At 42.1% G+C, this 15,122-nt stretch overlaps 1 protein-coding gene across 1 annotated transcript in view; it reads right to left on the reverse strand.

Moving 5' to 3' along the window:
• Window positions 1-15,122, reverse strand: part of PHEX (phosphate regulating endopeptidase X-linked) — a 113,906-nt gene that overhangs the window by 42,232 nt on the left and 56,552 nt on the right. The window contains exon 12 of the mRNA XM_074816887.1: window positions 14,352-14,453. Within this exon, the coding sequence (XP_074672988.1) occupies window positions 14,352-14,453 (102 nt within the window). The remainder of the gene's footprint in view (window positions 1-14,351; window positions 14,454-15,122) is intronic.

Genomic DNA, 15,122 nt, shown 5'->3' on the forward strand with positions numbered 1-15,122 from the left:
TAAAGTTTGGCTTTACCTTTCCTCTTATATTGTATATCACAACAATACAAACTGTGTAGAGTTTTCAAGATCTTCAGAGCTAGTGTTTCATTTAATAATAATTCACATACCACCACCTCACACTGCACCATAACTCTCCCCTTCATATTTCAATAATTGCTTTGAATGTTCTAAATTAATCAATTATGAAGATAAAAAATAGAGCTATCGTTCCAGTCTTGTAATAGCTTGAGGCCAGGGGTAAAAAAAAAAATTCAAGTGACTTATGTGAATAATCACATCCATCAAGTACACATAAAATTGTTTTCAGTTAAATACACACTGTGGTTTCAAAAGTAGTTGAGTCCATTCAACAGCTTTGTGCTGCCAAATGAAAAAAATGTCCTAGTCCTTGCTCTTCTCCCCTGCTCCTCCCATCTCTGTCCATATTTTGCTCATACTGCCTGCACCCACAGGCTCCAAAGGCTGCCCCAGCTCCTTGTCACACCTTTCTGGAAGACTGCTTAGCTCACTAACATAGCAGAAATCTATCCAAGTTTTTCCCCAGCTAATTTTCTGCCAGATCAGTGAGCAGAATCACTCACTACACAGAGAGACCCAGCAAGTGCTGGAACTAGCACAAGACAAGTGCTGGGAGCACATAATGTGGGAAAGCGGAGAAGGAACAGCAAATACGTTATGTGTTACATTAGTTACCTCCTTCTCTGAATCATCTTTTGAAATCAAAGCCTCACTCCAAGAAATCTTCCTGAAAAGAAAGTATTACCTACTTCACTTAAAAATACCATATCATGCATTACCATCTTACGAAATGAAGGGGAAAAGGGACACCACAAAATTTTCTAAGCAAACTGTTGTTTGGGATTATATATTCAGCCTTAATATCTACCATCTAGCAAGACAATATTATTATTACTAACCACAATGTTGCAAGCACCTAAAAGTTTAGAAGGACTGTCATGCACAGAAGAGTCAGAAAAATCAACAAAGTATGTCAGAGTATCACTCCTGTCCTAAATTCCTTTTGCTTCTGGCTCTCTGGAAGACAAAGACTCAGTCATTGGTTCAAGCACTGTGATGATAATTTCACTGGAATTAAATTTTCAGTTTAAACTAATCCCACACTAAATTTATTTTTTTTTTTTAGCAGTAGAACTGAACTAAATCACAGAGAATGTGAAACATTTTTACTTATTTAAAATTACAAATTCACTGCGATATTTTCACAAGCATAACTCCTCAGTTCAATGCAGCAGTATAATTAATAGACCTACTCATATTTTCTCCTATGAGCTTGGTTCCAAACTTGTTTCACTGCCAGATTTGCTTTAATTTTGCTAAGAAAAATAATTCTTTTGTCCCTTTTATTTTAATACCATTTTCCATTTGTAACCTTTGTATGACAATTACCATGATTCCATTATTTTATACATAGAATATTATATATGACAGACATAAATGCTGTCTTTCATGAACAGAACTACAGCTCTGTAAATTAAATACATTTCTTTGTGGTACACAGCAGGTATCTTCGTCCGTGATTATAAAATACATAAACGCATTTACACAACAGACCAGCAGAACTGAGTACTTGGCAAAAGATGTATTTAACACCTAACCATTACTGTCCAAAGCTCCTCGGTCAGTTTTAATGGTCGCTGGGTTCTCAGTGGAGCTGGGATCATGCCTGCAGAGCAGAAGAAAGGATGGTGCACAGATATGCAAACCAACTCAAGCCTGTGCTAGGTCCAGCTATGGCATCTTGGCACCACACCAGCAGTGATAGGTCCACTCCAGCATTGGCATTTCTGCACTGGATTCCCTTCTACACACCTGTGGATCACTTAGGGCATGACTACACAGGGGTGTGGGTGGACAGCTATGAGCTCCTCCAGCTGCACTTCAAACAAGCCAGAAGCAAGGGTTGTGGTCTGAAGGCACAGACCATCATTAGTATCATGCTGGTATACACATGCCCCATGGCATGTGCTGCTAAGCTGTCTTTGACAGGGCTGTAATAGCTCATGCACCTGAGTTAAGCTTGGACACATCCTTAGCATTTTAGAAGACTGTAACTCTTCATGCCTTTACTTTCAGGCAATGGTCTATGTTTTCCAATACAATTGTCTCTCAAAACAAAAACAATACTAAAAAAAACCCCAAACGACCAAACACACACACCTAATTAAAAAAATCTCATTATCTGTCTTTTGAAATTACATTAGATATCCTTACCAAACAAATTTTGCACCAGAATCCTAAGGATTTGCAATGACACAAAGAAAAAGCCACCTTTGACTGGGCTTTGGCACATTAGTGAGCTGCAGATATTATTATGTGGAATATTATGTAGAAACTCTTTCCAGGACTCATTTCACTGCTCACCGCCAGAGCTCCTCATCAGTCGACCCATACTCCCACTGTCATGCCACCTCTTGCTAGAAACACACCCACCCTGCTGCAAAATCTTTTCTGCTGTTTTTGTTTTAGCTCTGGGAAAACAGCAGATTTAACAAAAAACACTATGCTGACAAAATAAAAGTCCCTAAGGACCCAAAAATCCTGGTGTGCTGAAGAGATCTCTGGCACTGAACGCTGAGAGAGGGGCAGACCCGGGGACCAGGAAAGGGCAAGGATTCTCTCTCCCCATCACAGCTGTATGGGATATGAGTTACCACAGCATTTCTTTTGGCAGTTTTATGCAAAACTCTGAATAACCTGTTCCAGAGAGGGACAATTTCTGACCTCAGCCTCTGCTTGCTCAGTTTCTATTCATTTAACATTTTCAAGGTTATCTTTGCTTAAGCAAAGGTTGCAGAGCAACTTCTTTTTTTTTATTTAACAAATAAAATGTGAAACTTTCTCCTCATTTCTAGCCACAAGTGAGCATCAGACCCAGTCTAGATACAGCTGAGACCAGACATGGCAGATACTAATTCTTACACTACTCTAAAACAGAAATAGGGACTGTAGACCTGAACACAAGCATTACTCAGCTCAGGACTTGCAGGTTTTCTCTCTGGGGAGAAATTCCTTTTGCTTGAACAGGGACCCCAACCAACAGTGTACCAGTAAGCATGTCACTATCAGTTGTCCATGCCTTATAATATATGGGGGGAAAGCAGACACATACATTGACAAAAACATAGGCTGCAGAATATAGAAAAGCCATATGCAGGAAATGCTCTACTTTCTACTCAAGACCAAATCCCTCTCTATTCAAAATCTTTATATATTTTTGGTTTTAAATGAGTTATATCTATGTATTTATTTTCACACTGATGGAACTCACCACTTATGCAGATCAGTGAGCATAAGACACCTCACAGCTCCCTCACGAAGGAGGGAAGGCAGCTGAGGAAGCCTTCATTCTTAGGCACAGCATCCTGGCTTCTGAAGGGCCACTAACGGACCAAATTCCTCAGTCTAATAACCTTCTTGTAGTAAAGCTCCTCTAAAAGTAAACTCCAGCAATACCACTACCTGAAGGCATTTAAACATTTCACAACTTTGCTTCAGGCCTCTGTGACTAGTACAATACCTGAGCAAGTTAAAGGTTCCTGGTCCTGGCCAGGTCGGTGCCAGAGGTTGAGGGTCCACGCTGGAGTTCCAGTCCATGGCCCTGCCTTGCTGAGCTTCCTGCCGGCTCCCACCAAACAGGCAGCTTTCCTCTCAGTGGCTCAGGTGGGCATATACAGACATGGAGATCACCACGGCCAGGAAATGCACGTACATTGGAAACAGAGAAGGAATGCCAAGTACATATTTGAGCATGCCCTTGCAGACTCCTCCTTACAAAGAATGGGTCTCCCATACCTCAGTATCTGTAACTGTTGAGCTGAGGGACGACAGAATCACAGAATCATCTAGGTTGGAAAAGACCTTGAAGATCATCTAGTCCAACCATTAACCTAACACTGACCGTTCTCAACTACACCATATCTCTAAGCGCTATGTCAACCCGAATGACCCGAACAACTATGTCAAACCAACTACAATGTCTTTGTAACTGTTCCTCTACAGAAGGCAGTTTTACTTGGTAAAACAACAAAGATAATGAAAGTTAAAGCTGAAACTGTCCAAGACTTCCAGGGGTGGTGGAGGACTTCCTGCCTTTTGGAAGAATGAACGTGTCTTTTAGCATACCAATGCTTTCATGTTGCATTTCTGCCACAAAATCTTCAGATTCACCCTGGTCTCTGAGCATCTGCAGGTGTGTCCATCCATCTGTCTCCCTCCTTCTATTTCAAGCATGAGATTTGTCACAAGTGTTTTGATGTCACACACCCATTCTGGCTTTATGGAGTCATGGTGGAGTCTGAAAAATGACAGCTGCAAGATCAGGGTTAAATACAATTTCCTTTCCCTTCACCTGTTTTCTACTATCTGTTTGCACGGTGCTCAGGTTATTAATGGAACTGACATCCCTGCACAACTGAGTGAGCAGTAACAGCAGCCAGATAACAAGGGAGAAGCTGACAGCAGCAATCTAACCCCAGAGATACGAGATAAGCAAACATGCCATGGCTGTTAGTTTCAGCTCTGGTCACTGGAGAAGAACATCTCCTGTGGTTAGTGAACAGGAAAGCCCAGTCCTCCTGAGAAGGTCACATTAAATTCAGGATGTGGGAGAAATTATTCTTTGAGTTAAAAAATTAAAGTTTGTGAAGAGAAATAAACGTTTGACTTTAAAAAAAAAAAAAAAAAGTTTTGTTAATCTGATGGAAAGTGAAGACCTATTTTTATTCAGAGGAGACTGTGGAACACTTCTATGCTAGAAGGAAAGGACCTTGCATTGTCTGTATCTTCCAGGTAGAAAATGTTACTCTAAACACTGGCATTTTCCAAACTGCCACCTCAGGGATGGTGTGGGAGTGGTAGCCTCAATGTCCTGACCAAATCCCAAACTAGGTAAGTACAGCAAACTTTTCAAGTCTCCTACATAATTTCTGATCTACTTTCTACATCTACTTCACTTCCTGCTTCCTATTGAGTTGTCCCCTTCTCTTCACATGTCCACATACACGGTAGGATAATGATGAGTTACACCATCTTATGATCCTGGTAAGAAGAGTTAAAATGTGACTCAGCCTTTTCCGAACTCCAACTCATATTTCAACTTCATCAGGAGACTTGCTCATTGCTCCCTGCAATGAAACTGCTACAATACAGGCAGGACCTTAAATTTTTGCATCCAGACAGAGACCACCCTCATTTCAGAAAGTTCACTTCCATAAAGGAAAAGTGTGGCCAAGGTTCAATTGGCACTAAGCAGAAGTAAGCTTTCCAGTTTAGAAATTACAAGGTTGTTTCAAACTTTCTAGTAAAACCAGTAAATTTGGAAGTCAGCAGTCACCTCTATTGGCTTTTGAATAGGAATGAAGTGCCTAAATGAAATTAGAGCCTTTGGAAATTTCTCCCTTTTCCTAGTTCTTCTGAAGTGAGTCTGGAAGCTTCTGTTAGTGCTCTGAAGCAGACTTACACTTTGTGAAGTTCTGCAAGATCCCTGAAACAAAGATATAAAGTCATCTTAAAAGAACCTGTAAAAGGTGTCTTGGGATCTTCACTTTGAAACTCCATCCACCTTTTTTACCAAGTGTTGTTCTGTCAGCCTTGTGCTGGCCTTCATTCCAGAAAAAGCCCACTTGAGATATGGGAGGCACTGAGACTCAGGGCTGGTTCCTCTGTCATGTTTTTGCATTATTTTACATAGGATGGGTCTACAGACCCGACAAGGCACAAAAGGCATTTTTTATTTTTGCAGAGCACCCTGTGACAACTCTCAAGATCGGATGATTTGTCATCTTTGTGCAAAATTAGCATGGCATTAAGCAAGATTAATTTCAGCTCCTGAGGCTTTGGTGTCTGGTCTTTTTGTCTGGGTATGCCTTAACAAAATGTTATTTTTCAGAAATGTATCTAGTGCATGCCCTGGACAGTCTGTGTGAGCAAACGCAGGAGGCTCCATACTCCCTGCATGTATTGCTCTGCCAGGGTTATACGGAAGCAAGACTGGGCACAAAGAAAGAACAGTCAATGATGATTCTCTGGTTTCCCCACTACAAGGACACATGGGGCGAAGGTGACATTTTCCAGACAAGCAAAAGGGATGCTTTCTCACACAGAGCACAGTGAGGCAGTGGAACTCATTGCCTTGGGAAGCTGCAGATGATAAAAATTGTCATGGGTTCAAAAAGTCATTAAACAAACTGACAGCAGAAAAATATGAATAAATACAAAGACACCACTTCTAGCTCAGGAAGCAACTGAGCTGCAGATTGTCAGAGGCCAGGAGAGGGTAGTGGGAATGTATCCCTTTATGCTTGCCCTGTCCTTATGTTCATCTCTAAACATCTGCTACTGTTTGGCCACTGTCCGAGCCAGACATTGGACCTCTGGTCTAAGCAGTATGGCTGTCATGTTTGTAGTGAAATCATCCAAATATGAAGAGAGAGAGACCACAGAGAACTGGGAAAGATGGCAGGGCTCAGCTAACTGAAGGGCTGGATACGGCCAGTAAATTCCAGCTGAGAAGCAAATGGCTTCAGTGGGATAACCCATGGACACCTACCTCATTTAAAGTACCTATACTTTGTTAAATCAGGGCTTGTACAGATGGTTCTTGATTTCCTAAGGGCTATTGGCCTAAATTACACTATGTTATCTAGGGAAGCAGCAGAACAAACCCTGTAGGCTAAACAAAGGTACCTAACACTGCCTAAGAGAGACATCTATAGCCAGGCACTGTCCTTATCCTTATATTTTCCTGTGGTCCTCTTGCCTCGGTCTTCAGACTCAGAGAGATGCAAAGAAAACAAATGTTGTGTATACGACTTCCTTAGAGAGAAATAAAGCCAAGCAGCAGGCAAGTTCAGTAGGCAAAAAATGATTGCACAGTGACCTTGGGATTTGTGCTCCATGACCTAAAGAGGTTAATCATGTTACAGAAAAATCTTATTAGAGGAAAAACAAGCTTTTTTTTTGGCTTAACATCCATGCTTTAAAAATAGTATTACAAAGCAAAAAAATAACTTCCTACAATACAGGCAATTTTACAGGAGATTTGAAAACTTTCAGAAAACAGGCTTTTGTGTAAAAGTCTCATTTTCAAGCCTCCAGTTAAACCCAAGCACAAAAGGCATTTCATAAAGGAAAGATAGTGATTAATAAAATAATTGCTCCTGCCCAGGAAGAGGAACAGTTCTGTGTCTCAGTGATGACCTTCCACTGAATTATCCTTTGAAGAGAAGCAGCAATAAATTACCATTTTAAAGATGAAAGTTCTGATCACACAAGTCACATCAATGGAGTTTCAGTTGCGGGTTCTCCCTTTTCCCTGTGACCAACAGTTACAAAATGCAGCTGTCAATACCGTTTGGCTGACATAGCCGGCTGCAATCTGCACCTTCATTGTAAGGGAGACAAAAGGCTCTCCTTTGTCTACCCACCCTGCTCCTCATCTGCCATCCTTCTCAGAGGCTGCAAGGTGGCCCAAGAGCTCACCCAGTGCCCAGGCAGCCAACAAGGGATCTTTCTGTATGGCTTCTGTAACTTGCAGACCACATACTTGAAGACTGTTGCCAGATACACCCTTGGAGATGCACTCATTTGAATAATTTCTCTGTTCTTCAAATGGGGGCAAAATTTAATGATCCTTACAAAAGAGAGAGGCTGAAAAGGCAAGAAGAGGAACTTTTTGTTGTTTTTTTTGTTTTTGTTTTCTAATCAGAGATCTCCATTGAAAATTCGGGAGGTTAACAGGCACAATTTAAGCAAATTTCAGATGATTGTCAAATACAGAGCAATAAAGCAAGGCTTGAATAAAACAGAGGAGGAAGGACAGGGCAGAAAACAGCATCACAGGACAGAGCCGAACGCTTCTCTCCCACTCGGAGCTCCTTTGGAAGCAGCATGAGCTCCATCCAGAGAGCTAGGTGAGAACTGCACGAGAAGACAGACCGAGTCACCTAACCCTGTTAACTTTCTTTGCAAGATTGTCTTTCAGATGGTCTGGTTTAAATCCATGTTTCAATCACAGAAAGAGAGGAATGGAGGGAGGACAGAAGGAAATTATTAGATGTTATCTCATTACATTGTTTTGTTACAGAGGGAAAGTCAAACCTTAACTCCAAAGTATACAAGGGTTAAAAGGGTGATTCTCAGAAATCAAGACTGCAAGACAATTGTTCCCTATGGCATGTAGACTAGTTGATTTGATCCTTTTAATATGGTTTGGGCTCATTAAATTAGTAGTGTCCCTTCTGAGTAACTTAAAACAACACAAAAGACACAGAGAGTCACAGACGAAGAAATATTTCAGTGATTAGATGGAGCTGACAGGCTGCCTAAAGCAAAATTCAAGCATCGATTCTATCAGAGGGCCTTTTGTAAGTCCTTCAGAGGTCACAGAACCACAGAATCATGTAGGTTGGAAAAGACCTTGAAGATCACCTAGTCCAATCATTAACCTAACACTGACAGTTCCCAACTACACCATATCCCTAAGTGCTATGTCGAACCTACTCTTAAACACCTCCAGGGATGGGGACTCCACCACCTCCCCGGGCAGCCCATTCCAAAGCCTAACAACCCGTTCTGTAAAGAAATGCTTCCTAATATCTAGTCTAAACCTTCCCTGGTACAACTTGAGGCCATTACCTCTTGTCCTATCGCTTGTTACTTCGTTAAAGAGACTCATCCCCAGCTCTCTGCAACCTCCTTTCAGACAGCTGTAGAGGGCGATGAGGTCTCCCCTCAGCCTCCTCTTCTCCAGACTAAACCCCAGTTCCCTCAGCTGCTCCTTGTACGACATGTGCTCCAGACCCTTCACCAGCTTCGTTGCCCTTCTTTGGACACGCTCGAGTAATTCAATGTCCTTTTTGTAGTGAGGGGCCCAAAACTGAACACAGTCATCGAGGTGCGGCCTCACCAGTGCCGAGTACAGGGGTAAGATCACTTCCCTGTCCCTGCTGGCCACGCTATTGCTGATACAAGCCAGGATGCCATTGGCCTTCTTGGCCACCTGGGCACACTGCTGGCTCATGTTCAGCCGGCTGTCAATCAACACCCCCAGGTCCCTCTCTGACTGGCAGCTCTCCAGCCACTCCTCCCCCAAGCCTGTAGCACTGCTGGGGGTTGTTGTGGTCAAAGTGCAGCACCCGGCATTTGGCCTTATTGAAACTCCTACAGTTGGCCTTAGCCCATCGCTCCAGCCTGTCCAGATCTCTCTGCAGAGCCTCCCTACCCTCGAGCAGGTCAACACTCCCACCCAACTTGGTGTCATCTGCAAACTTACTGAGGGTGTACTCGATCCCCTCGTCTAGATCATCAATAAAGATGTTAAACAGGAGTGGCCCCAAAATCAAGCCCTGGGGGACACCACTCGTGACCAGCCCCCAACTGGACTTAACTCCGTTCACCACAACTCTTTGGGCCCAGCCATCCAGCCAGTTTTTTATCCAGCAAAGCGTGTGCCCATCCAAGCCTCGAGCAGCCAGTTTTGCCAGGAGAATGCTGTGGGAAACGGTGTCAAAGGCCTTACTGAAGTCAATGTAAACAACATCCACAGCCTTTCCCTCATTCAATAAGTGGGTCGCCCTGTCGTAGAAGGAGATCAGGTTTGTCGATGGTCCCTTTGATTGCAAAGCATCAGGCTGACAGCAAGGTATACAAGTTTGGCCTCAGCCAAGTGCACAAGACAGGTGGGCATCAGTCAGAAAACAGGCATCAGAAAACACATAAAACAGTGAGTATCTAAATCACAGAGAGGATTTGCAGTTAATTCTCTTTAAAGCCTGCCAAGTCATTTGCATTACAGTGTCGTCATCTAAAGACACAATCACCACAAGGAACAGAAGAGAGTCTAAGATGAGATGTTTTTCTAGGAAGGCTCTCCATGCTCACAGTCCAGACATCCAAATCACACATCAACATTATTCTTTTCTTGGGAAATGAGTAAAAACTTTGTTAATGACCCAAATATGCCTGATGTTAAAAGGAAGGCTAATGTAAATTATATGGATCACATGGAGCAGGCCCAGTAAACAAAACCCACCAGGTTTCTACAGTTTCTTTCTTTCCAGAGCATTTGAAGAATTCAAGAATGTAATGAGATTAAAAATACAGAGGAAAAACAAAATATATGAATCACTGTCATTTCCATGTAGCACTCAGTTCTGCCATAGAACTTCAGGCAGGAGCTCTACGCTGCATTGCTGTAAGGGACAATGTGACAGCTACCAATGAAAACATAAAAGACCAAGACATTCTTTACCTAACTAATAACTTCCTTTCTTTACTTAATTGATAATTAGAATAGAAATGGGAGGGAGAGGGGGAAGGGGAGAGAGGAGAGGAGAGGAGAGGAGAGGAGAGGAGAGGAGAGGAGAGGAGAGGAGAGGAGAGGAGAGGAGAGGAGAGGAGAGGAGAGGAGAGGAGAGGAGAGGAGAGGAGAGGAGAGGAGAGGAGAGGAGAGGAGAGGAGAGGAGAGGAGAGGAGAGGAGAGGAGAGGAGAGGAGAGGAGAGGAGAGGAGAGGAGAGGAGAGGAGAGGAGAGGAGAGGAGAGGAGAGGAGAGGAGAGGAGAGGAGAGGAGAGGAGAGGAGAGGAGAGGAGAGGTCTCCTAATGTTTCCTAATGTCCAGTCTGAACCTCCCCTGACTGATGCAGCTTTGAACCGTTCCCACGTGTCCTGTCATTGGATCCCAGGGAGAAGAGCTCAGCACCTCCCTCTCCACTTCCCCTCCTCAGGAACCTGTAGAGAGCAATGATGTCACCCCTCAAACTCCTTTTCTCTAAAGCAGACAAACCCAAAGTCCCTAGCCACTCCTCACAGGACATGCCTTCCAGCCCTGTCACCAGCTTTGTTGCCCTCCTCTGGACACATTCAAGGACCTTCACATCCTTCTTAAATGGTGGGGCCCAGAGCTGAACACAGTCCTCAAGGTGAGGCTGCATCAACCCTGAATACAGCAGGATAATAACCTCCTTTGTCCAGCTGGTTATGCTGTGTCTGATGCACCCCAGGGTGCAGTTTGCCCTCTTGGCTGCCAGGGCACACCGCTGACTCACATTGAGCCTGCTGGCACCCAGCACCCACAGATCCCTTCCTGCAGGGCTGCTCTCCAGCCACACCTCTCCCCATTTATACTAGTGCCCGGTGTTACTCTGTCCTAGGTGCAGAACCCGGCATGTGGACTTGTTCAATTTCATCACATTAATCACTGCCCAATGCTCCAACTTATACAGATCCCTCTTCAAGGCCTCTTGTCCCTTCAGAGAGTCAACAGCACCTCCCAGTTTAGTAATGTCAGCAAACCTGTTAATAGTGCATCCGACTCTTAAATCCAGATCATTGATAGAAATATTGAACAGAACTGGCCCTAGAACTGAGCCCTGAGAAACACTGCTGGTGACCAGTCACCAGCCAGATGCAGCCCCATTCACTACAACCCTTTGAGCCCTGCCGCTCAGCCAGTTCTTCACCCAGAGCACCATCAGCCCACTCATCGCATAGTTGGACAACTTGTCCAGAAGGATGCTGTGAGGGACAGTATCAAAAATCTTACTAAAATCCAGAAAAACTACATCCACCGTCTTCCCTTCATCCACTAGGCAGGAGACCTTATCATAGAAGGATATCAGATTAATAATGAAGCACATGCCATCTTTTGTTCTGGAAATAGAAACAAGCAGAAGATGCTCACACAGGACTGAAATTTGTTTCCAAGCAGAATATCCTACCCTAATAAAAAAATTCCACAGAAGTGTTAGTAACCACAGAGAACTAGAACAGTTGTCTGATGTGTTATTGGGCTCAGCCCAGCAATAATTGGTTAAAATACTAGTTTAGCTATACAGAAGATCAAAGCAAAGCGTCCTTTCTGCCCCTGTCTAAAAGAAGCATATCACTGTGCTCTGTCATAACACTAGTCTCTATTTTGATAATGATCCAAAATGAAGAGTAAACTCAAGAAGACCCCCAGGATGATACAACTTGCTCTTCAATTCAAAAATAAACTAAGTTCCTTTCTAAATTGTGAAATCCACAGCACTTGCACTATCCTAACATATGCGGGTGACACTTATTGATGAAGAAATGTCACTTCTACGGATCTATATAATAAAGTAATACTGTTTGGGTTTTTTTAAACAACAAAACAAACCCCACTCCAAAATTTCTGTTGTCTATGCTGTTTTCTTAAAGTGTAAGTATTAAAAAAGTGACAGCATAGTATGCTGGGCTCATGAGATTTGATTGGAACAGAGTAACAGATTTTGAAGGTTCTGTTATATTATAAATCTTAAAATTCCCCAGTGAATTATCTGACCATACACATAATGCATCTATTTCTTGAATTAAAAACATGCTCATCCGAATGTCCCAGGACAAATTCAATATATATCATTAGCAATAAATAGTATTTAATAAACATGCACAAACTCCATGTCTGGAAATCTACCAAAATGTCTCTCTAGACTGTTCCCTTCTAGCCAAGTAGCTGTTTCTGTGAATCTAAACTTAAATTTACAGTCATAAGTCCTACTGCATAATTGTTGCTGCAATTTCTAAGTCATTATGTAACACTTGTGTCTTACAAGTGTCAGTAAACTATAAAATTGTTGTTCGAGTCAGTGAGAATGGATTCAAACCATTTACTATTCATAATACCATGGCTTGTAATATTATTTTTATTGTACTGCTTGAATTTAGTTTGTCATGCATTGTTTGGCCCAGACTCACCCCATTAACTCCAGAAACTTAAATGAGATGCCTGCCTAAATTGGGAGCAAAGTGCCATAAGCTTCCTAAATATGTCAAGAGAGAGAAACAGGCATCTCTACCCACAAAAGATCTAACCTACCTTCTGAACAAAACTCTCCCTAAATTGGGAAAGGAAGAGCTTTTTAGGGAGTTTATTAATTTGAAATGCTTGTATTGTTTCTCTACTGAAAGGCAGGTAGCAAATATTGAACAAAATGGTTAAGCAAATTGTTTGCTAGAAAAATCAACATCAGACTTGCATATGCCTGTAAAGGTATATAGAAATATCTCTGTTAAGGAAATAATCAGAAAATCTTCCTGCTCTTATTTTGCACCAAATTTTTCAAATATCTAACTTACAGATCATTATATTTCTAAGGTTATTTCTAGTAAAAAACCAAGCATAACAGTCAGTAAGAAGTAATAACTGCAGTCCATTTACCATCAGGTTAGCAGGAAATAAATAGCATTTTACTATTGTTCTCTTGCTATAGAATGGATTGGTGCACTTATGCAGCTCTATTTCATTTGCACATCTGTGAAGAGCACTGTTGTATAAAATGTAAATGGGGTGTATATGGAATTTAAAACTTTCCAATGATAAAATGTCTCAACAGCCTTTTCATCAGAATTACCAAAAAACTTTGAAGTCTGTGTTTATTTTTAAATCAAAACCACTATTTTTATTCAAGCACAGTGAGCAGGAACAGTTCAACTGCACTTGCATGTCAGTTTATTCAAAGAGGCTATTTACTAATTCACTGATATCCTGTTGGCTCAACAAATGAGGAGACAGTCCTACATATTGTCTTCCATTTGTCTTTGTTTATGCCCCCTCCAGCTGCTGCTGTGGGGGCACAGCTCTGCATTTGGACAAGCTCCCTTTCTTCCTATCACATTGTAAATGTGGGAATAGAGCGAAAGGGGAGATTTGAGTACTTTCTTCTGCCTTCACTTTTACCTCCTGCATTTTATTGTCACTCTATCTGAAAGTAATCAGGACCAGTAATGCCAACCTTGATCATAACACTTCATAACTGGCATTATTCTATCGGGAGATGGGTATTCAGCTGGGATGGTTATTGAACTCCTGGAAGATAGCCTTCAAGGTAGGCATCCCACCACGATATTGGAGAAGGTACGAGACCTGGACTGTTCTCATATCCCCTTCTAGGCTGGATCCTTCATCTTCACACCAAACACCCTCAGCTGTCCCAGGTATTTTAGACACCATTTTCTGTTTTCAGGTTGGTGTGCCCTTGACATCACAATCAAGATGAAGACCTTGTCCAGAAAAGACACTGTGCAGGCAAATCTGAAATAATCTCACAGTCTACATCACCCAGAGTCAGATGGGGAAAGATGGAGGCAAGGAAGGAAGAACAATGTAACAAAAATAACTCTAGAAGAGAAGCAGCAGAACCTCAGACAGATCAGCTTCTAGAAAAACAAATGTGGCACATGTCCCTTCACAAACAAAACAATGGATAAGTAACTGAAACTGCAAGTACACTCCATGGCATTCTGTTCTCACTCAGGTCAAATCTTCACTGTAACAGGATTTTACCCATTCAACATTTATATTTGTTACCTTCTCATAAGCTTTTCTTTTTGTTTCAGAGTCCATCCAGTCATTTTCCTTTTCCAACATGTCAATAAAAGCCCAGCGAATTCCTTCAGTCAACTCCTCCATCTGCAAAACATTTAGCAGACCCCTCCCAGTAAAATATGCCATGGCAGAATCATTATAAGAAAAGTTTTGGTGCATGCAGGAGCGATGGATTTGGTTAGACCATATGAATGATTCCAAATCAGACAGTATCGGCTATTTTTTCTTGTTTTTTCTTCTCTTCTTTCTCCAGTTCTCAGACACTTCCTCTGAAAATAAGTTTCTTTCCATTTTCTTTTCCTTCAGGTGTACCACACAACCTGTACATTGTTGACCCTTTTATGTCACAATTGTGAGGATATCTGTCTTGAAATCATAAAAAATACTGGGAGATTTGCAGTGATTTGGGGAGATTTCCAGCACTTTGATTCTAGATCACTAGCCTATGCAGAAGAAGGAGGCAGCCGCAAGGTATGTGCACAAATAAAACCTTTCTGCAGAGAGAGAATCTGTAGCCTTGTTTAGTTTATGTCAGACTGAGACAAGCCTCATTAATACTGCCAAAGGACTGAATTTGGGCTGACAGTATCATGATCCAAATACAAAGCAGTATCCAAATATTTAGCCTGTATTTAGCTGTATTTGTGAAGTACTCCTACCCTTTACTTACTGCAGGGATAGAGGCCATGGCTCACAACACTGTGCAGCCTTAACTGCTTCTGTGGTCTTGAACCACAAATGACAGCTTGCATC

This window comes from Strix aluco, chromosome 2 (assembly GCF_031877795.1).
Source record: "Strix aluco isolate bStrAlu1 chromosome 2, bStrAlu1.hap1, whole genome shotgun sequence".
NCBI lineage: Eukaryota > Metazoa > Chordata > Aves > Strigiformes > Strigidae > Strix > Strix aluco.